Consider the following 22225-nt stretch of genomic DNA (forward strand, 5'->3'; position numbering starts at 1 on the left):
CGGATATCGACTGCATGTGTTCGTCAACGATGCGCTCGCGCGAACGGTTTTGCAGTGGAAATGGACGTTAGTACAGCCAAAGTGCCATATACATAGTATACCCTTGTTCATATTACCACCCTCCATGAGAGAGGATCACAAAATTTCCCTCATGTATCAGTGTATTGTGAAAATACAGTGAAGAAGAGGCGCGCGCACATCCTGAGCTTCTAACCAATGGCGCCCACCGTGTGTCAGTGCGTCGGCGGGGAATTATCCTATGCCTTTTCCTCCGCTCGCAGTCACAATTCTTTCGATACTTAATATTGAGCAGTACTGAATTTAATTATTTATTATTGCCACTCACACCTGCCATTTGACTGGCGATTTGCCTGGCTTAACCGGTGTTTTCGGTAATTCCGTTTTCTTTGTAAGTGAATGAGTAATCGTGCGAGTTTGTTTTTCCACTGAATTTTCCATACTTTCACGTCGAGACCTTCGCTTTACTGTTTTTCTCTTCCATTCGAGAGAAACAATAAGCAGAAGGTAGGGTGAGATTGGGGAAATTATTGCGATTTTATTCATTGTAAATGGTGGCAGGTTGAAAGCAAGCGAAAGCGTCGAAAAAATAGTGAACATTGAAAGAAGTGAATCATGGGGCGGCTGGAATGCTGGGTGTTCCTGATTGCAGTGTCAGTCATCGTGATCACTGGTGTTGACTGTAAACGAAAGTTCGATGGTGATTTTGAGTTTGCAGAAGAGGTAAGTAGTCATAACTAGTCAAAGTATAAATTATAACAGCAGAGAAAATCAGCGTATTTGAATTTAGGCTCGAAGGTCTTTCAGCGATTTCGCGGAAAAATTATCAAGGACAATAGATTAAATTATCAGGACGTATATTTTGCCAATTCACGGACGAATGAAAACGTCATTGATGGCTTTCATGTGAAAACTATATATGCGTTCATGCTTGGAGTCACTAATATCATTATTGCCATTATGTATTGTTCTCTTTCATAATGTTTTTCCAGTCGAAGAGACGTGAGAAAGGAGAGGACAATTTTGTAAAATAATTTCTGCGCAGCTTTTGCGATAACTGTTCGATTTTTCTTTCTCTCTTTTCGTCTTCTTTATGTGCGACAAAAGAAAGTGACACAACAAAGCGAAGGTGGCTTTTTTCTGCTTGCTCAATTGATCTTCTAATTTTTTTAATACCGTGATTATTCAACCCCTGTGTAGAACACGGACAATTAGATAATATAAAGAAAATCAATCAACGTGACTCGAGGCACATGCGAATGATAATGAAAAGCTCGAACCTTGAATGATGCTATAAGCGTTTTTGCGGGTAGAAGCTAGAAACACTAGAAATTAATATAAATCCCTGGGAAAAACATTTTCCAAATTAAGGATGTTCATTAAAATCCTTCAAGCTGATGAGGATTTTAATTCCTCAACAGGAACTGATTATTTAAAAATGAGCAGGCGCCAATTTTTAAAAATCTTCAATATTTCCTGGAAATGTTTAATTTATTAATTCGATGAAAATAAATCCCCCGAGCGCCCCTGCATAAGTAAAAATTGTTCATTTTCTTACGATAAATCTGCGACATTGGTCCCGATCAGTTGAAAAAATTACAGAATTTTTTTGACCATAAAAAATTGATTTTCGGAAAATGGAAAAACATTCTTATGTAAACATCAAGTTTTTTTCACATACTATAGTACTATCCCCGTGTGTCAGGGGAGCATAAAAGTTTGTCGCTCCTCTCTGGCATATAAAGTGTGCTACACTCACGGTGACAGAAGAAGAAGAAGCCTTCTTTCTATATTTAACTCCTCCTTCACTCTTGCTGCTTGTTTTCTTTTTCTTTCAATTTTTAATCCCTCTATGTTTTATGTCCACTACTTACTTTGCTGCCGTGTTGTTTTGAAAGAGCGCAGGTGCATCGGCCAACTTTTTCGTCAGGGGAAAACTTTTTCGGTCAAACTCTGCACTTGAAGCGTCTTACATTTTCTATTTTTAAGTGTAACTTTTTTTTCATTGAGTGAACAAATTTGTAAATAGATATATTATTTGGATGAATTGAGTCACAAGCAATATTGTTATACTTTCTAATTCAAAGTATTCTGGATGCTGACTCCCAGGAAAATTCTTCCATTTTTTATCAAGTTAATAAACAACAGTATCGCAGGACCTCATATCTCGCTCGCTGGGGTGCGGTTGTATGGTGCGGTTGTACCGCGTAGGAAATAGATTTTTGACACTATCGGTACCTCGTATCGTAATTCGATAGGCTTGTACAAACGAACTTCCTCAGAGTATTGCGGTTTGTGGGCGTAGATTTCGCCAAACGATAGTATTCTATATTTTCAAAAATCATTAGAAGAATTCACGATTAGGTAGGAATTCACTGAATTCCATTCACGGAATTCCCCAGACTCATTCTTATAAAGATGATGAAGTTGTAAAATTGGTATTGTTTTCCCATTGGGACTGAGGCGATGCCTGAACGTCCCAATTTTTTATGCTCTTCTCAGACGGTGCGCAAATTACACCGTTCGACAAGACAATGAAAATTCAAGTGCATGTAGTATGTATTCCGGAATGAGTTATCTCCATGGCGCACTTACATTTCACCGGCGATCGATGCGTCCAAGCGCACTGCGTCAAGAATGAAATGTCGTCCTTGAATCAAACGAATGTTCAATATAAGAGGATTGGTTACGCAAAAACGAGGGGCATAATGCAGGACGTAGTATCAAAGGCTGAGGAACGGAAGGATATACAGGATGTCCCAGAACTCCCGTCCGCCTTTTGGGGATGAGAGGATGAAATTTATAGCCGAAAGATCTTGTTACATTTTTAGTGCCAGGCCTTAATTAATGAGCTATTAGTTAATAAAATTTAGTAAGGATGGCCACTTTCCCGATGGCTACGCCACCATCTGAATAAATTTAACGTTTCAATTGACATTATTCCCACAGAAATTTAATTCTAATAATTTAGAGAATTAGAGATGAAAATGGCTGGGGGCGAGGGGAGGAGATGGGTTTCGTATTTAGGACTTAGCCCCTGTTCCATTACAAATTAGTTCGGCTCGGCTGATACAAAAATAGAAGAGAAACTTTTGTCCCGAAATTTATTCTCTTCCACTCCCTGAAAAAGAAGATGACAACTTTGACAGACGATAAAAATAGGAGAGAAAATTCAGATGATATCTTTACTTAAAGTCCACTTCTCTTTCGACACCACCACATCAATTAGTAGATAGATTTATTAATTGCTCACATCAGAAATGTTCTAAAATGCCTGAAATTTTAGACGAGTAGTACAACTGTATGTTTGGTCAGACGCGCATGCACATGTAACGATGATAATTATTTCATAATTGATGCTGGGGTTTTAGAGCTTTCGATTAGATTATCTCCCACTCTTTAGCGTAATAATGTTTGCAACATTCATTCAAAATTGAATTATTGACCCGACAATAATTTTTTTGGGTTCTTCTAAAAGAATTGAGTGTGAATAAAATTAAATGCAATAAAATTCAGACTACGCTGGCTGTGTGTGAAAACTCAGTAAAAATGGAAAACATTGAACAACATTCGTTCATATAATATTGGATGACTGTGGCTAGAGATGAATAGGGGAGGGTGGGGCAAAACGGCCCCCCTTCAATTGTCAATAACTTGTGAATGACATTGTGAAAATTCCCAGTTTCAACTTTTGAAGATAATTTTTCATTCTTCAAAACGAGCTCTAACTCATCCCAATCGGATTATTGAATCGGAAAATATTGACGATTGAAGGGGGACCGTTTTGCCCCATCCTCCCCTACAAGGGTATGAGCATATGATATGTTGTGCACGGATAAAGGAGTGTGAAGGCGAAAACGGATGCACAGCTTACGCAACCCTACGCTGTTCTCATCACAAACGGCTGTAATCGTCGCGGTAATCGCATTTATTTCGCACATGCGCAGTTATTATATAGGGTGCGCACAACTATGTCATTATAATCATTGATAAATTAAGTTATCAGAGGTGGTTATTATTCGGACAAACGCCACTGGTCGAAATTCTTATGAATATTTACTCACGTCTCTTGGGCCGAATTCAATATACTATGCATGGAAGAAGGAACCCAAAAGAGAGAATAATATGTGGAAGGTATTGATTCCAGAATAAATAGGATCAGAATTATCATCATTTATTTATTTATTTATTTATTTATTCATGTATTCATTCATTTATTTATTTATTTTAAGCCTACGTTAATGCCCTAGTCGGAAAATTGGATTTTTTTATCAACGTGCGGTTCACAAATCGCGCCGACCGCTAGGGGCTGTAATTTTAGAGTTACAGTTGCTTTCATTAGTAGCGAGTACGCTTAATAATTGATGAATATTCAAATCACTCCACCGACACTCATTTCCTGGAAATCCAATACAAAACCATCCATTAGTATTCTTCTGTTTCAGGATGACACAAAAATTTTGAAAGTGGGTGACAAAAAATTGTGGATCAATGATCCAAACAGTAAGTAAAACTGAGACTTAACGAGGAAGAATTATACAATTAAATTAAGGTACTTCCTCAATTGAACTGTGGTAGAAATTACCAAAATTCCAAAAATGACAAAACTAAATGGTTGACGATGCATATATTTCGAAAATAGCGAGGACATTGCGAAGTTTTCACCATCTGCAAGTGACTGAAGAAGTGCCTTAAATTAAAATGGAACGCACACATAAAATTGAGTTGTCGCGAGGTGGGACACACGATAAGGGTCGCAGCTTTCCTCTATTATTATAGAACTATGTACTTGTCTTGTCTGATCTCGTGAAAAATATTTCTCTTAATCTCACTTCCTCCGACTTTCGTAGGATTTTAAAAAAATAACACAGACGGAGCAAAATTCTAGTGATGGAAAAGTTCTAGTGAAAATGTTCCACCTGCGAATGGACATTTTTCTCAAACAATAATAAATGTAATGAATTGCACATCAAGTGCTCGTCAAAGCAATTGATGTCCGGTGGCTTTAAATAAGGCCTCGACATTTTTGCAGACGCCTGTTGCCTTCTGTATTGATAAATGAAAAAATAAATAAATAAACAAATCATTACAAAGCTATACAGTACTGTTGTACAGTGCGTTAACATTCCCGTTTGGTAATGGCTCATAATAGCCATTATTATTATTGCATATTGAGGTGTACATCGAATTTTTAGGTGAGCTATGTCGTCCTTTGAACTGTAAGAAGAAAGAGCTCTGTTTGCTGGAAGATACGTTTACCGCGGTATGCGTATCGAAAAAGGAGCTTCATAAATCGGGGTAGGTGAATCAATTATTTGCACATCAATTTAATTTTCTCTCTCGCTTGAGGGAGACTTTGGACCGATGAGAAAAATTCCGAGTCCTGTCAAGTTGATATCCGTAATTTTGTCTCTTGTTAATTTACTTTCGTTGTTTTAGAGACATCGTCATGCCGAAATCCCGGAATAATCAGAGAAGAATGCACACTGATAATTCAATTGAAAGTGAAAATGACGATGCATTTTTTGACTCTGAGGATGATGACGAGGATCAAGATGAGTCCAAGTGAGCGTTGAAATATAAATATACTTTTTAACTGGCGATAAAAAATGTGTTCTTGAAATATGGAAACGCTTACATTATTCTATAAATGTAGCTGAGGCATCTTGACGGCAGATCATTTGAATTATCATGAATTCAGGAGTTATTGCTCCGATCGCGCAGACGGACGTCCCTTGAAATCAGGATTCCTGTGATTAATGCATTAATCCATTTCAGGTGCCAGGAGTGTCCGGTCGTGAAGCCAAACTTCCTCTGTGGAATTGACAACCGTACCTACAGTTCGCCCTGCCGTCTCGAGTACCACAACTGCATTCATCACACATCGATTCATATAGCATGCAAAGGCTTTTGTCCATGCAAAGGTGAGTAGGCAATAAATTATCACTGGTTACACATGATTATATTCGTCTTGCATTCTATCTTATGATTACAGCTTCAATTTTTCTCAATTTTAAATCGAAATTGACGATGAGAAATTAATTTCATCAATTTCACACACCATTAATTAAATTGACTGTTCTTCTCTTATTCTTCTCCAACAGATGGATCAGATCTCCGCGTTCACACTAAGAAGTTCCTTCAAATCAAACCCCAGAAATCATTATTAGGAAAACTCGGACGGAACAGGGACATTACATTGATGCCCCGTGATTTTAATTTCGACAATCATCATTACCAGTATCTTAAATATGGTAAACGCATAAAGGTGAGGAAATTTCATATATTCAATTTCATATGATAATTCTGGCTATCATTCCATGTTATTCTACAATAGAAAGTGAATTAATAATCTAAAATATCAGATTGCACTGATTCCCTTTGCCTATACACATTTTATTGACAATAGTTAATCATTTCTGCACAGGGCTTAGGGTATAAAAAGTACGAGGAAGACATAAAACACTCTATGGGCAATGAAATAAATAAAAGTTCAGTGACAGTGAAGTCGACTTTTGATGCAGCAGAATCAAAGTCAAATATACCCGGGACTAATGACTGTTCATCAGCATCAAAGTCGGAAATGGCAAATCGTCTACTGGATTGGTTTTCAGTAGTGATGGCCGATGCCAAGTATCGTCGGCAACATACCAAGTCTAAAGGCAAGTGATTTCCATGCCTTAATAGCAATCTCACATGTTAATCATCAAATTGGAGTTATGTTATTCTATTTCAACTGGTTTTAGCAGGGCACTTCCCCACTGGATGTCAGACTGAAGTGAGGTGGATGTTTGGACATTTTGATACCGATGGAGATCGCAAAATCTCACTTTCTGAACTCTACGGACTTGAGCATGATCAGAATGAGCCCTGTCTCAAGCCATTCATCGATGCTTGTGACACGAATGGGTTAGTTACTAATTAACCACTGACATTTTCAATCATTGCTCTAATATAATAAATTCCTAAATTTATAAACTCTATTTTAAAATTTTATTCCTCTTAAATGATATGATCCAATGGTTTTGGTCGATTGATCTGATCATTCCCAAATTTAATAATATATTAAAAAATTGCAGAGATATTTCTATAAGTGGCCAAGAATGGTGTGCCTGTTTTTCAAAAGCCGAGAGACCGTGCGCTGCTGTTCGCAGACGTACATCACCCGACGTCGCACCCATGTGTGATTCGCGAGGCTACTTCCGAAGTGTTCAGTGTCACAGTGGTCTTGGACTCTGCTGGTGTGTCGATCCCCATGGCGTGGAATTTGCGGGAACACGCACTCGAGGATTTAAACCCAATTGTGGTAAATATCTCTTCAATTCAGCAGATTTATGTGCAAAGAATAATAATTTTAAAAAACTTTTCATTAGTATTTTCCAGTAACATGAGTGTTAGACAAAATTATTATTTTTATTGTCTTGCAGATGGCATTTTCAATAAAATTACCAATGACAGTCTAAAAACGAACAGCGTGAATATAGAAAACATTGAAATGGATAATGATGATGAAGATTCCGACACAGGTTCTGTCAATGATCTTGAAGGATCGGCCGATCAACCTCTCGATTTTTAGATTAAAGGGGAAAAAACTCACTTTCATTCCATCGCCTCGCATGTTGAAACTATGAGGAGGCGATCACACATTGTTCACTTGGGGCGGGGGATTTTTTCCACGTTTTTCTACGGCGTATTTGAAGAAAATCTTCTCTTCCGTAAAGTTTGCAGCTGAACATTAATGTGAGGCAACATTCGAGAATGAACTTTAAGCCATACGCAAATAGGATTGAAGAGAGAAAACAATAATTGAGTATAGAAAGATGTATTGATTTTGAGAAATTTTTGAAATAGAGAAGATTCTTCAATGAATTTCAAAACATTTCATCTCCACAATAGTTCCTTTCAGTATGAATAGAAAACACGTAGAATGGTAGTGTGAATTTAATGAGAGTGAGGTCAACAGAGGCAATGAGTAAACAATCTGACTGCATGTATGACGTACATGAAATTCATGCACAATAATGACAGGAGAAGGAATGCCATAGAAAAAGACAGTATATATTCTGTGGAAATTTGTGCGATGGTCATCAATCATTAGAATTTAATAGCAGGGCAGATTCTGAATACAGTTGGGTTGAACAACACTGAGGTGAATCTTTGTGCATCGGAAATTTTATGGCACTAATGATAGAATTTGATCTCTTTCAAAATGATAAAAGTAGAGGAAAATGCTTTGTCAGTGTTGCAAATGTGCTCACAAAAATGCTTCATTACTTTCGAATTGAAGTCAATTTCATATAAAAATCCCAAGTCAAAGACTTACTAGTGTAAAATAAATAAATCGTAAGTAGAAAGAGAACATATACATACTATTTTCCGTTCTTACTCTGATTCAACGACCGTATACGTTGCCAGATATTTCGTCCAGGTACACTTCGCCACTGACTACAAAAACACGTAATTATTAAATCTCATTTTTATTTTTTTCACACGCGATAATTAGTACGAGGAAAGCAAAAGAATTTTCATACCTTTAGACGAACAGGAGAAGAAAATAACATGGGTTAACTTAAATTTAATCCAAATAATGGACAAGTATTTTTACTTGATCACAATCAAAGTAGAAGAACTTATTGTGGTATGAATTTAGTGGAATAGAGATTGGAATATATGTATAACGTGTAGACGAAATTAATTGCAAGAACATTGGTGTAATATTGTGAATAGAGAATTATTTGGAAAGGCTGCAACGTAAAAAATTAACTGTCATCGCATACAGTTCTTCCGTCCCTACTGTGCATATTTTATTTTTTGTGATCATTTCAGGAACTTCACTTAGTCCAAGCGTTATTTATTGTTTTTCTTTGATTTTGTTTTCAATTTATAAAACTAAGTGCTTATGGTTGATTGAATTTTTTGAATTCTGCAAATATTGATCAATTATTCGCTCCAACCCTTCAGCATATGTGAAGATTTACCTAAAAGATCATTCCAATACTGTAAACGTCAATAATCACCATTTATTACGTCTGTATGATTCCTAAAATTCAGGATACTAATTACATTGTAAAATAGTGCGTTAATTGATTAAGTAATTAATTATTATTGATTAAGTGATTAGAATCAATTTTCGTCTACTTTTGAATTGATTATAATATATTATTATCTAATGAACCGTATACTAGACCAGAGACTGCTGAGAATTTGTGAGAGCCAATAAAACACTTCAGGAAAAATTATTGGCAAACGTGGAATACTCCATAGTTGAAGATATTGTCATCGCAGTCACTTAAAATAAGTTGCAGTGAGATGAGTGTGTCAGCATGAATTTTTAGCTTTGTCAAAATATACATCTAATTATATAAGAACGATCAAAATTATTTGTCATTCTCTTCAACAGGTCAAAGATGTTTCATGTGTATATATTGATTATAATACAGTAATGAACAAACAATTATATAGGAACAAACTTGGTACTGCGATGATTAATTCTTAGGTGAAGTATGAAAACATATAATTACATAAAATACTAATCACAATGATTAATTGCATTGTGCCCTCGAGAATTTCTACTTGATTTCCAGGCTATCGTAGAATCTTCACATATTTATTAGATAATGTACAATGTGGCTGTAAGATTTCTTTATGAATAAAGATTGTTGTAGAATTTTTGTTCAATTCGTTTGAAATTTGGAACATTACTACGAATAGCCAAGGGATTTTTCCAACGAATTATTGATAACCTAACCCGACAGTTAAGTTAATTATTTTTGACTTTTATTTTTATTTAATTTTCCTAAATTAACAAAAATAAAAACTAATTTTCGCCGGGGTTTCCAGACAATTTATTTTCTCATTTGAAAGTCCCACGCATGCGCACTCCGATGGGGGATCCTTCGCGCAACGTTAGTGCGCAGGTTCAAGATGGCGACGAGTCTCTAGCAGAAAACCACGCGCCTGACTATTGCTCTCCGTATTTTCGACGAAAACGAGGGTAAAATCATCAAAATAATTAGTAATATTAGTCAAGTTGACTAACTATCATCGTTAGCAACGATTTGATAATGAATTTGGCGAATATTCTCCTGAATTACGAGCGCTAGGACGAAATATAAAAATTGACAAAGTAACATCTAGTCCATCACGCAACCATTCCGCGCACACTCAAGATGGCGCCGAGTCACTGGCAGGCAGCAACACGTTTGGCCACTGTTCTACGTATTTTCGCAGAAAATGAGGGTGAAATCATTTAAATAATTTCTAATACTACTCTAATTAATTAATGATCGTCGTTAGCAACGATTTGATGATGAATTTGAGGAGAATTCTCCCGAATTACAAGCGCTGGGGCGAAATAAAATTGACAAAAAAGATCGAGTCCATCGCGCAACGTTTCCGCGCACATTCAAGATGGCGCAGAGTCACTAGCAGGCAGCAACGCGTTTGGCCACTGTTCTACGTATTTTCGCGGAAAAAGAGGGTGAAATCATTAAAATAATTACTAATACTACTCTAATTAACTAATGATGGTCGTCAGCAACGATTTAATGATGAAGTTGGGGAGAATTCTCCTGAATTACAAGCGCTAGGACGAAAATAAAAATCGACAAAAACATCTAGTCCATCGCGCAATGTTTCCACGCACATTCAAGATGGCGCCCAGTCACTTGCAGGACGAAACGCGTTTGGCTGTTGTTCTACGTATTTTCGCGGAAAAAGAGGGTGAAATCATTGAAATAATTACTAATACTACTCTAATTAACTAATGATCGTCGTCAGCAACGGTTTAATGATGAAGTTTGGGAGAATTCTCGTAAATTACAAGCGCTGGGACGAAAATAAAAATTGACAAAAAACGTCGAGTCCATCGCGCAACATCTCCGCGCAGATTCGAGTTGGCGCCGGATCTGTGGTAGAAAACAACGGATTTGGCTATTGTTCTACGTATTGTCGAGGAAAATGAGGGTAAACTCATCAGAATAATTATTGATAATGCCATAACTGATGATGAATAAGAGACAGTAACGATTTTATGATAAATTTGATGCTGATTTTGCTGAATTACACACAGTAGAACAATTTCAAAGTTCTACTCGCCAAAATTCTCTCAATATCTTTGTGGACTCGCAAGATGGCGCCTGTTGTGTAATTCTGGACAAAGGGACGAGTGTTTTACATATTTAAACGACTCCATTGACTTTTTAATGAATCAAAAATTGATTTAAAAAGTGAAAAAAAACGAACAATTAACAAAACTGATTAATAACTATTAATATATTTTTTTAATAATTATTTTGGGGTTATGAAGTGTAGTGAAGTATATCCGTGAGTTTCGTTAATACCGACGGGTTGGTAAATCCACAAGATGGTGGTCGGTGTGTGAAGTATCGCGAGTATTTTCGTCCGGGTATTCGATTTTGAAAATCGCGAGTGAAGTGTGAAAAAGTGATTTTTTTGTTAAATTCTTCCCCAACGATTATTCCAATTTTCTTATCGTCCATTCCGGGCTGTATAAAATTAAAATAAGAGTAAAATATGAGTGAAGTGTGATAAACTGATTTTCTGATGAAATTCATCGTATTTATCAAAAACAAAATTTCCCCACTAGTGCGTTAGTGTATTACAGTGTCAGTGAAGTGTTACGACTTCTGAACGAGATGGAACGAAGTCCTGAGGCTGACTGCACATCATCTCCAGCTGCAGCTGTACGATTCATCACCGGTGAGTCCTTAAAATTCAATTCTGTAGCTTTTTAATTGCTGATCTACGCGATGGATGATTAGAAATTAATAAGAGAGGATGTTAGGAAGCTAGGGAACCAATATAAATCACGCGTATCCACATTTTATAAATGCTCTGAACCAAGCTGAAATTTATTTCCATTATCTACACCTTTATCATAAAATAAAATTCGTCATGAATTCAGTTTGAAAAAAAAACTCCGCGCATCAACAAATTCTCCATTACGTAGGAATGAAAGGAGTAATTACATTCCTATTTATCTTTCATGGGATATGGATAATCTACTCAATGTCCTTTCTTCCTCACGAGGCCCATCATAATACGACAATGTCAACGAGAATTCGCGTTTTATCATTATTTATTTCATTATCTTTCGGGCTGTATAAAACGATGACAATACGATGAACAGATAAATCGTCTATAGAACAAAAATAAAAATTCTCCATATTGATAATTGCCTCGTTCACCTAAAACTGTCTATATCATTACAATCTCATCAATAATGCGACTCTTTACAACTGATTCATCCTCCGAAAAAACTCCATCGAAATTAATTAACCAATTAATTCCACCGCGTGTAGCCCCCCTAAACCCACTCGTGATGCATCTCCACAATTTAGCTAGTCTGACTGTTCTCTGAATTTTGTTGTCTCTTGTACATGGCGACATTGCTCTCCGTATAATCCATAATCCGCCTCTGGCACTGTCTCACATACTGCTGTTGTTTATGATATATTTTAAACGCCCCCTTAATCGTGATGAATGCAATGCCCCCCAGTAAAGTGCGTTGAAAATTAGAATGAATGCTCTCGAAGAATATTCTCCCACAAATACTGGCAATAGTGGGTAGCAGTAGGGCTCCACATAGAACCCTAGTAGCCGAAACTGGATCTGACATGGGTGGTACATCGTGTGACTGTGTTCTGTCGTCAATGGCATAGGTGCTGGGCAAAAAATGCCTGAGAATAGGTACCTTGCAGGCGTGTCTCCTGAGCAAGCTCAGGGCCTGGTCCTCCCACCTGAGCATTTTCCCAAGCACTAGCATAATTGGAATGGTTGGCAAACCGACCAATAGCACCAGTGGATCCGCCTGCTCCATCATCGTGAGCCCATCCTTGTGTCCAACGACTTGCATCACTGTGACAGCTCCGTATGTCACAGCTGTCCAATAAATAGATCCAACCACGATACTGGCAGCTATGAACGGACACACTCGAAATATAACTCCATCGATTGTGTCCAGAATCACGACTAAAGGACCCATATTCGGATAAACAATGATGTACTCTGTGTTACACTGGGGACAGGCGACGTACGCCCCAGCTCTCCCCTTCTGCTTCTCATCGACCCACCGTTGTATGCATCCTTGGTGGACCCACTTTGTCGTTCCACGACAGTGACATGGCTTGACCCACGAGGCTGTTGCATCGTCCTCGTCAGTGGCAAAACATACCCAACAGTATCGCTTATCGTCGTCAGAGCTCAATGTCGAGGCACTGGCTGACGTGTGATTCGGAGTTGATGCACCATCAGTAACATCTATGGATAATTCTTGATCGATATTCGAGGTGGAATTGCAGGTCAATTCCTCCTCGGACGATATAGCAGCTGCTTGGGTATCTGACACGTCGAAGGAGTCACTGTTGCAGTCTCTTCGAAGTCCCTGGTTCGATGGCTCCACCAGAATGTACTCCCTGTCTGACATGTCAGGTTGATTCGATAGGTCTGTAGGTGGATGGAATCTCACTGCTCTGCTCCTGTATCTCAGGGCCCTCGCGGCAGATTCTGACTGTGTTGACTCATTTAACCTTTGAAAGGGCATCTGGACCCTTGGAAGACGAAAGCCGGTCAGTGGTGTTGGGGGAGAGTCCATTTCAATTTCCTGGAGATTCTCCGGGCCGGGGTGGGGACTGTCATTCGACATGTTATGATTTTCCGAGTCTCAGGCATTCGTTATCACTTCTTCATCTGGAAATTATCATAAGTGCATTAATATGTAAATGAGAGAGGGAATTGTAGATATTTTGAATTAACGAGGCTGAAAAAAAATTTATGAATGAGTCCTTGGGGTATCAATTAACACAATATTGGGATATAAATACTCGTGTGAGGTTAACCAAGAGCAACCCAAGACAGCTAGTTACACTACCAATCACAATGTCCATATGTGAGGAATCTTCCCCATTTCCATTGTCAGAGAACGAATTTTAATCGTATCAGGGTATGTCCACAAAATGCTCGAGTGGTAACAATGTAATGAAGATAAAAAAAAATAGAGATAGTGGTCAATGGTACCTTTAACGGTTGCATTCGTGTGTTTTCATGGATTTTGATGAATTTCAAAAAACACTGCACAGTACAATGTCCTGGGAATGGGTTTATCGCACTGTTGAGGTAGCTTTCAGTGGCTAGTTGCAATGAATTTCATTGATAGATTATGATGACAATGATTTGAACGAACCAAGGTCCATCCTCTCACTTTGGAAGGGGGTACTACGATGTAATTTATTTTTGTAGGTTCATGTTGGTAGTGGAGAGATTCGGGTAAATGGCGCCATAATCGACACGAGGTGCGCTAGTTTCGAATATATTTTGACGATTTATTCTATCACCAACTTGAATTTTTTTAGGATAAAAAATTAAAAATATGACAATTAAAATTATAAATATTTTCATTTATTCACAAGCATAAAAAATCAATTAAATTCAATCATTTCTTTTTCCTCTTGAATTCATTCAATTCCGCTTGTTGAACAGCCCCCTCATTCATAATCTCCCGGACCTTTCGTTTACGCTCAGTGTCACTCTTAATTTGATTTTTAATCTGCACTTTGGCCAAGAATGCAGCATCTCTCCTGACTTCTCTGATGGCTCCCTTCATCTCCTTCTTGAGTTTATGCATTAATTTCTCTTTTTCTGCCTTCTCCTTGGACATTGGTCTGTGCTTTTTGCCATCGTAGACTCTCTCTATCCTAGGTTCGTACAGCCTCAATGCCTTCGGCTTCTTCTTCGCTTTCACCAGATACTCCAGTTGTTTGTCCTCCAACGCTAGAAGATCCTTCGACACCCTCTCCACATGTTTACGAATATTCTCAGGGTATTTCCCATATGAATTTATGTTCAACAAATTAATGATTGGTTCGAAGATGGAATAAACTGCTTCCAACTCCCCCAATTGCTTCGAAAATTCTTCAGCTAAATTAACAGCAGTTAAAAACGCCCGAATTCGGAACTCATCGTCAATGTCACCGTCAACCAGATCTCCAGCCCTCATATGTGCACCAAGATGATTGATCTCCAGACTCGTCTGATCCTCCTGGAGAACAAGGAGATTAGCTACATCTCCAGCTCTCTTGAAAGGGGGGACAATCTTCAGTATCAGCAGAGGAGGCTTCACAGTCCCCAAATAAATGATTCCTCGAAGAAAATTGATAACAGCAGGTGAAAACCTCTTGCTCAACACGGTATACTCCAGCATCAACGTAGAAACAAACAATCCCTTTGAAATATGTAATTTTGACTTGACTTTACACCTCAACAGTATCTGCGACATGAAGACTATGGCTGGAGTAACAACTGGATGTCTAAAGTCCGAAGTTGGAAATAATAATGAGATAATTTTGAAGAGAATTAATGTATCCAAGTCTGGAAACTTTTTCTGATTTTTCTCGAATTTTTCATGACGTTCTTTCAACAGATTTTGGACACATGTCGCTGTGGTGAAGCAATTCGCCTGCGCCAAGTCGAATAGATGAGGGGAAATTCTGTCGAATATCTCGAAACACTTGATGATGTCCTCGGGATTGTTGTTATCACTGATGTGAGCACAATCCATTATGTATTGGAGAAGGAATTCAAACACTTTGCAGAGCTTTTCTCGATTGCCCTGGCCCAGGGTCCAGTGATTGCATTTTACTATTCTCTCTAGGATGATGGATTGATAGTCTGGTTTTTGAGATTTAAGGAGATTATTGAGGTGTTCAAAAGTTTCAGGAGCCTTGTAGGTGTAGGGGAGCTCCTGTCGAGCCTTCTCCATGATCTCCTTGCGCTTTTGGAGGTCTTCGCGGATTTTTTGGAGTCTCTCGGAGTCTGCAGCAAGTGCTGGAGGTTTGGGATGGTCAGATGTGGATTTTTGTGATGGATTTTGCTCCTCAGTGATCTTTGATGCCTCTTCGTCCTCACTGGAGGACTCAGATCCTTTCAGATCAGATAAATTGTCGTCTTCTTCTTCCCCAGAATCTTCTGATTCATCATCATTTGCTTCTGACTGTTGAGGATTTCCATTCGTCTCTTGACTTTTTCCATTTTCAATTTCTTCTTCTTCATCTCCTTTTTCTTTTTCTTCATCTTCCTGTGTACTTTCTTCACCTTCTGAATCCTCTTCTTCATCATCATCATCATTATCACGATTATCATCCCCTTCCGACTCACTCCCCTCAGACTTGTCCATTTTCTTTCCATTCCTAACAACTCCATCCTCATCATAAGCCAACGTATCATCCTCCTCGATGTCCTCAACCCTGAACCCATCGTCAAGATCATCAGCAGACTTGTGCTTATTCCTCCCATCACTCTCCTCCAAGAAACCCTTCATTCTCATCAGCCTGTCTTGCTCGAGTGCCTCGAGCTTCTCCTTCTCCTCCTTCATGATTTCCTCCTCTGATTTTAATCTGTCAGAGGGCATTCCCCTACTCTCAAACTTCAATTCTCTAACAGCAATGTCATAATCATCAGCCTTTGGCTTTTCAACCGTCTCCTCAGTGGATTTTTTCGATGCAGCCATCAGAGGAAGCAGATCCTTCCACTCTGTATCAAGTTTCTCAGTCAAATTAATCGTCTGCTCTCGGATTTTCTGCTTCTCCGCCTTTCGTTTCTTCGATTCAACGATCAATTGTTCTATCAGGTCCTTTCTGGATAGAGTCCCATCTGGCTTCGACAGAATTCCTCCACCAAAGTGAGCATCAGTCACGAACTTTTTGTCTAAATGTCCTTTATTATTTTCGTCGTCACTGAAGTCATCGTCACTCTTTGGGTCCTCGAATTTCTCGATTTCCTCCAGGGTTTGTCCCCTGTGTGTCAACACCTCTTCATCATTCAGACTGTAAATATTCTTCTTTTTGTGGGTTTTAATTTGCTCAGCTGCGTATCTCGCCATCGCCTTCTCCTCCTGGGACATTGAGGCATTCCTCTCCCCAATTCTTTTGTCCATGAACACATTATCCTTGTCACGTTGGCTGAATTCCTGGAGCAACGTATGCTTACGTTTGTTGATTGCTTTCGTTCGGGCTACACCTGGCAATCCCCGGTCAGCTTTACCCTTACGACCTAGCACTTTTTGCTTGTCTTTATTTATATGCACTTCAAAGGGGTTTATCGGCTTTTTACTCTCCTGTTTTTTCTTCTGGACTGCTGTCTCCGATAGGTTTTTCTTTTTATTTTTCGTTTTCACCATATTGAGTCTGCAAAAATTGTAGGAAAAATAAATAAAAAAAAATTACTTCATTATCATGACAGGATTTTTTATGGGGGTGAAATTAGAAATATAGTTAGTGGATGAAATTGAATGAAAGTTTTGGAATTTTAGAGCAACTTACTTTTAATTCTGATCACTAATACTAATCATTAGGGTTTTCAGTAGAATAAAACGCGTAGGTTTGTTGTAATTTAGAGCAAAGAATTTCTTGAATGAGCGCAAACACACGCGTGTACATTCAGCGAGGTTATGTTCCATGTGTTGAATATTTCTTTGGTTAAAGGATTGGGGGGGTCGGTTGAATAGGGCTCGACATTGTAGACTTCTTCTGAAAAAATCTTACTAACCGAATTTTCTAGTCCGAGACATTGAGAGATGGCGGTATTATTCTCATTCCAAGTATCGAACTAGAGCAATAAAGAGATCCGATCAATTAGCGCCTCATGTATAGATATTCCAAATTTTTATTTTTTTCCTCATTGAAGTAGTTTTGAAGAAAATTGCGAGCTAATAAAAAACATTTGATAGTTAGTACTTTTTTTAAAATAAATTTTTGACAAATCACCTCTGAAAAAAAAGGCGTTATCCCCTCTATTGCACTATTTCCAAAAAAATTTATCACCACTCGATAGCAATTCGTTTTTGGCGAAAGTCGACTTTCCCCCCGAAAAAAGCCTAAATATGGCACTTTGGCTCTGGGTGCAAAAAAAAAATTTTTTTATTTCTGCATTTCCGGGGCAAGTGAGGGCCTCAGTGGCATTAGGCGGGCCAGAAAATACAGAATCGACTTTCACTCGGCGGAAAAATTCGATTTTGGCGAAAGTCGACTTTCCCCCCGAAAAAAGCCTAAATATGGCACTTTGGCTCTGGGTGCAAAAAAAAAATTTTTTTATTTCTGCATTTCCGGGGCAAGTGAGGGCCTCAGTGGCATTAGGCGGGCCAGAAAATACAGAATCGACTTTCACTCGGCGGAAAAATTCGATTTTGGCGAAAGTCGACTTTCCCCCCGAAAAAAGCCTAAATATGGCACTTTGGCTCTGGGTGCAAAAAAAAAATTTTTTTATTTCTGCATTTCCGGGGCAAGTGAGGGCCTCAGTGGCATTAGGCGGGCCAGAAAATACAGAATCGACTTTCACTCGGCGGAAAAATTCGATTTTGGCGAAAGTCGACTTTCCCCCCGAAAAAAGCCTAAATATGGCACTTTGGCTCTGGGTGCAAAAAAAAAATTTTTTTATTTCTGCATTTCCGGGGCAAGTGAGGGCCTCAGTGGCATTAGGCGGGCCAGAAAATACAGAATCGACTTTCACTCGGCGGAAAAATTCGATTTTGGCGAAAGTCGACTTTCCCCCCGAAAAAAGCCTAAATATGGCACTTTGGCTCTGGGTGCAAAAAAAAAATTTTTTTATTTCTGCATTTCCGGGGCAAGTGAGGGCCTCAGTGGCATTAGGCGGGCCAGAAAATACAGAATCGACTTTCACTCGGCGGAAAAATTCGATTTTGGCGAAAGTCGACTTTCCCCCCGAAAAAAGCCTAAATATGGCACTTTGGCTCTGGGTGCAAAAAAAAAATTTTTTTATTTCTGCATTTCCGGGGCAAGTGAGGGCCTCAGTGGCATTAGGCGGGCCAGAAAATACAGAATCGACTTTCACTCGGCGGAAAAATTCGATTTTGGCGAAAGTCGACTTTCCCCCCGAAAAAAGCCTAAATATGGCACTTTGGCTCTGGGTGCAAAAAAAAAATTTTTTTATTTCTGCATTTCCGGGGCAAGTGAGGGCCTCAGTGGCATTAGGCGGGCCAGAAAATACAGAATCGACTTTCACTCGGCGGAAAAATTCGATTTTGGCGAAAGTCGACTTTCCCCCCGAAAAAAGCCTAAATATGGCACTTTGGCTCTGGGTGCAAAAAAAAAATTTTTTTATTTCTGCATTTCCGGGGCAAGTGAGGGCCTCAGTGGCATTAGGCGGGCCAGAAAATACAGAATCGACTTTCACTCGGCGGAAAAATTCGATTTTGGCGAAAGTCGACTTTCCCCCCGAAAAAAGCCTAAATATGGCACTTTGGCTCTGGGTGCAAAAAAAAAATTTTTTTATTTCTGCATTTCCGGGGCAAGTGAGGGCCTCAGTGGCATTAGGCGGGCCAGAAAATACAGAATCGACTTTCACTCGGCGGAAAAATTCGATTTTGGCGAAAGTCGACTTTCCCCCCGAAAAAAGCCTAAATATGGCACTTTGGCTCTGGGTGCAAAAAAAAAATTTTTTTATTTCTGCATTTCCGGGGCAAGTGAGGGCCTCAGTGGCATTAGGCGGGCCAGAAAATACAGAATCGACTTTCACTCGGCGGAAAAATTCGATTTTGGCGAAAGTCGACTTTCCCCCCGAAAAAAGCCTAAATATGGCACTTTGGCTCTGGGTGCAAAAAAAAAATTTTTTTATTTCTGCATTTCCGGGGCAAGTGAGGGCCTCAGTGGCATTAGGCGGGCCAGAAAATACAGAATCGACTTTCACTCGGCGGAAAAATTCGATTTTGGCGAAAGTCGACTTTCCCCCCGAAAAAAGCCTAAATATGGCACTTTGGCTCTGGGTGCAAAAAAAAAATTTTTTTATTTCTGCATTTCCGGGGCAAGTGAGGGCCTCAGTGGCATTAGGCGGGCCAGAAAATACAGAATCGACTTTCACTCGGCGGAAAAATTCGATTTTGGCGAAAGTCGACTTTCCCCCCGAAAAAAGCCTAAATATGGCACTTTGGCTCTGGGTGCAAAAAAAAAATTTTTTTATTTCTGCATTTCCGGGGCAAGTGAGGGCCTCAGTGGCATTAGGCGGGCCAGAAAATACAGAATCGACTTTCACTCGGCGGAAAAATTCGATTTTGGCGAAAGTCGACTTTCCCCCCGAAAAAAGCCTAAATATGGCACTTTGGCTCTGGGTGCAAAAAAAAAATTTTTTTATTTCTGCATTTCCGGGGCAAGTGAGGGCCTCAGTGGCATTAGGCGGGCCAGAAAATACAGAATCGACTTTCACTCGGCGGAAAAATTCGATTTTGGCGAAAGTCGACTTTCCCCCCGAAAAAAGCCTAAATATGGCACTTTGGCTCTGGGTGCAAAAAAAAAATTTTTTTATTTCTGCATTTCCGGGGCAAGTGAGGGCCTCAGTGGCATTAGGCGGGCCAGAAAATACAGAATCGACTTTCACTCGGCGGAAAAATTCGATTTTGGCGAAAGTCGACTTTCCCCCCGAAAAAAGCCTAAATATGGCACTTTGGCTCTGGGTGCAAAAAAAAAATTTTTTTATTTCTGCATTTCCGGGGCAAGTGAGGGCCTCAGTGGCATTAGGCGGGCCAGAAAATACAGAATCGACTTTCACTCGGCGGAAAAATTCGATTTTGGCGAAAGTCGACTTTCCCCCCGAAAAAAGCCTAAATATGGCACTTTGGCTCTGGGTGCAAAAAAAAAATTTTTTTATTTCTGCATTTCCGGGGCAAGTGAGGGCCTCAGTGGCATTAGGCGGGCCAGAAAATACAGAATCGACTTTCACTCGGCGGAAAAATTCGATTTTGGCGAAAGTCGACTTTCCCCCCGAAAAAAGCCTAAATATGGCACTTTGGCTCTGGGTGCAAAAAAAAAATTTTTTTATTTCTGCATTTCCGGGGCAAGTGAGGGCCTCAGTGGCATTAGGCGGGCCAGAAAATACAGAATCGACTTTCACTCGGCGGAAAAATTCGATTTTGGCGAAAGTCGACTTTCCCCCCGAAAAAAGCCTAAATATGGCACTTTGGCTCTGGGTGCAAAAAAAAAATTTTTTTATTTCTGCATTTCCGGGGCAAGTGAGGGCCTCAGTGGCATTAGGCGGGCCAGAAAATACAGAATCGACTTTCACTCGGCGGAAAAATTCGATTTTGGCGAAAGTCGACTTTCCCCCCGAAAAAAGCCTAAATATGGCACTTTGGCTCTGGGTGCAAAAAAAAAATTTTTTTATTTCTGCATTTCCGGGGCAAGTGAGGGCCTCAGTGGCATTAGGCGGGCCAGAAAATACAGAATCGACTTTCACTCGGCGGAAAAATTCGATTTTGGCGAAAGTCGACTTTCCCCCCGAAAAAAGCCTAAATATGGCACTTTGGCTCTGGGTGCAAAAAAAAAATTTTTTTATTTCTGCATTTCCGGGGCAAGTGAGGGCCTCAGTGGCATTAGGCGGGCCAGAAAATACAGAATCGACTTTCACTCGGCGGAAAAATTCGATTTTGGCGAAAGTCGACTTTCCCCCCGAAAAAAGCCTAAATATGGCACTTTGGCTCTGGGTGCAAAAAAAAAATTTTTTTATTTCTGCATTTCCGGGGCAAGTGAGGGCCTCAGTGGCATTAGGCGGGCCAGAAAATACAGAATCGACTTTCACTCGGCGGAAAAATTCGATTTTGGCGAAAGTCGACTTTCCCCCCGAAAAAAGCCTAAATATGGCACTTTGGCTCTGGGTGCAAAAAAAAAATTTTTTTATTTCTGCATTTCCGGGGCAAGTGAGGGCCTCAGTGGCATTAGGCGGGCCAGAAAATACAGAATCGACTTTCACTCGGCGGAAAAATTCGATTTTGGCGAAAGTCGACTTTCCCCCCGAAAAAAGCCTAAATATGGCACTTTGGCTCTGGGTGCAAAAAAAAAATTTTTTTATTTCTGCATTTCCGGGGCAAGTGAGGGCCTCAGTGGCATTAGGCGGGCCAGAAAATACAGAATCGACTTTCACTCGGCGGAAAAATTCGATTTTGGCGAAAGTCGACTTTCCCCCCGAAAAAAGCCTAAATATGGCACTTTGGCTCTGGGTGCAAAAAAAAAATTTTTTTATTTCTGCATTTCCGGGGCAAGTGAGGGCCTCAGTGGCATTAGGCGGGCCAGAAAATACAGAATCGACTTTCACTCGGCGGAAAAATTCGATTTTGGCGAAAGTCGACTTTCCCCCCGAAAAAAGCCTAAATATGGCACTTTGGCTCTGGGTGCAAAAAAAAAATTTT

The 22225-nt window shown here is 39.5% G+C and overlaps 3 protein-coding genes across 5 annotated transcripts; 1 reads left to right on the plus strand and 2 right to left on the minus strand.

Annotated features, from left to right (window-relative positions):
* The first annotated feature begins 207 nt into the window (after positions 1 to 207).
* On the plus strand, positions 208 to 9696 carry LOC107043273 (proteoglycan Cow). 3 transcript variants are annotated; one of them, XM_015264697.2, is made up of 11 exons: positions 208 to 409; positions 580 to 741; positions 4464 to 4521; positions 5214 to 5316; positions 5458 to 5583; positions 5797 to 5942; positions 6123 to 6286; positions 6446 to 6680; positions 6768 to 6927; positions 7098 to 7324; positions 7446 to 9696. In XM_015264697.2, exons 2-11 carry the CDS (start codon positions 634 to 636, stop codon positions 7592 to 7594), a joined length of 1476 nt encoding a protein of 491 aa, XP_015120183.1. In that variant the 5' UTR covers positions 208 to 409; positions 580 to 633; the 3' UTR covers positions 7595 to 9696. The 3 variants fall into 3 exon arrangements, with proteins under 3 accessions (XP_015120183.1, XP_015120185.1, XP_015120184.1); XM_015264699.2 differs by having other exon boundaries at positions 208 to 392; XM_015264698.2 differs by lacking the exon at positions 208 to 409 and having other exon boundaries at positions 441 to 741.
* A 2161-nt stretch (positions 9697 to 11857) lies between these two features.
* LOC107043236 (E3 ubiquitin-protein ligase MARCH5) lies at positions 11858 to 14268 on the minus strand. Its single transcript, XM_015264626.1, has 2 exons — positions 14056 to 14268; positions 11858 to 13728 (listed from the first exon to the last, which is right to left on the minus strand). Exon 2 carries the CDS (start codon positions 13682 to 13684, stop codon positions 12377 to 12379), a length of 1308 nt encoding a protein of 435 aa, XP_015120112.1. The 5' UTR covers positions 13685 to 13728; positions 14056 to 14268; the 3' UTR covers positions 11858 to 12376.
* Positions 14269 to 14470: 202 nt separating this feature from the next.
* Positions 14471 to 17491, minus strand: LOC107043235 (nucleolar protein 14 homolog). Its single transcript, XM_015264625.1, has 2 exons — positions 17355 to 17491; positions 14471 to 17219 (listed from the first exon to the last, which is right to left on the minus strand). The coding sequence occupies exon 2, from the start codon at positions 17210 to 17212 to the stop codon at positions 14471 to 14473; it is 2742 nt and encodes a 913-aa protein (XP_015120111.1). The 5' UTR covers positions 17213 to 17219; positions 17355 to 17491.
* Between the last annotated feature and the right edge of the window lie 4734 nt (positions 17492 to 22225).

Source organism: Diachasma alloeum, unplaced genomic scaffold, assembly GCF_001412515.2.
Source record: "Diachasma alloeum isolate Michigan unplaced genomic scaffold, Dall2.0 Dall_scaffold_00557, whole genome shotgun sequence".
Lineage (NCBI taxonomy): Eukaryota > Metazoa > Arthropoda > Insecta > Hymenoptera > Braconidae > Diachasma > Diachasma alloeum.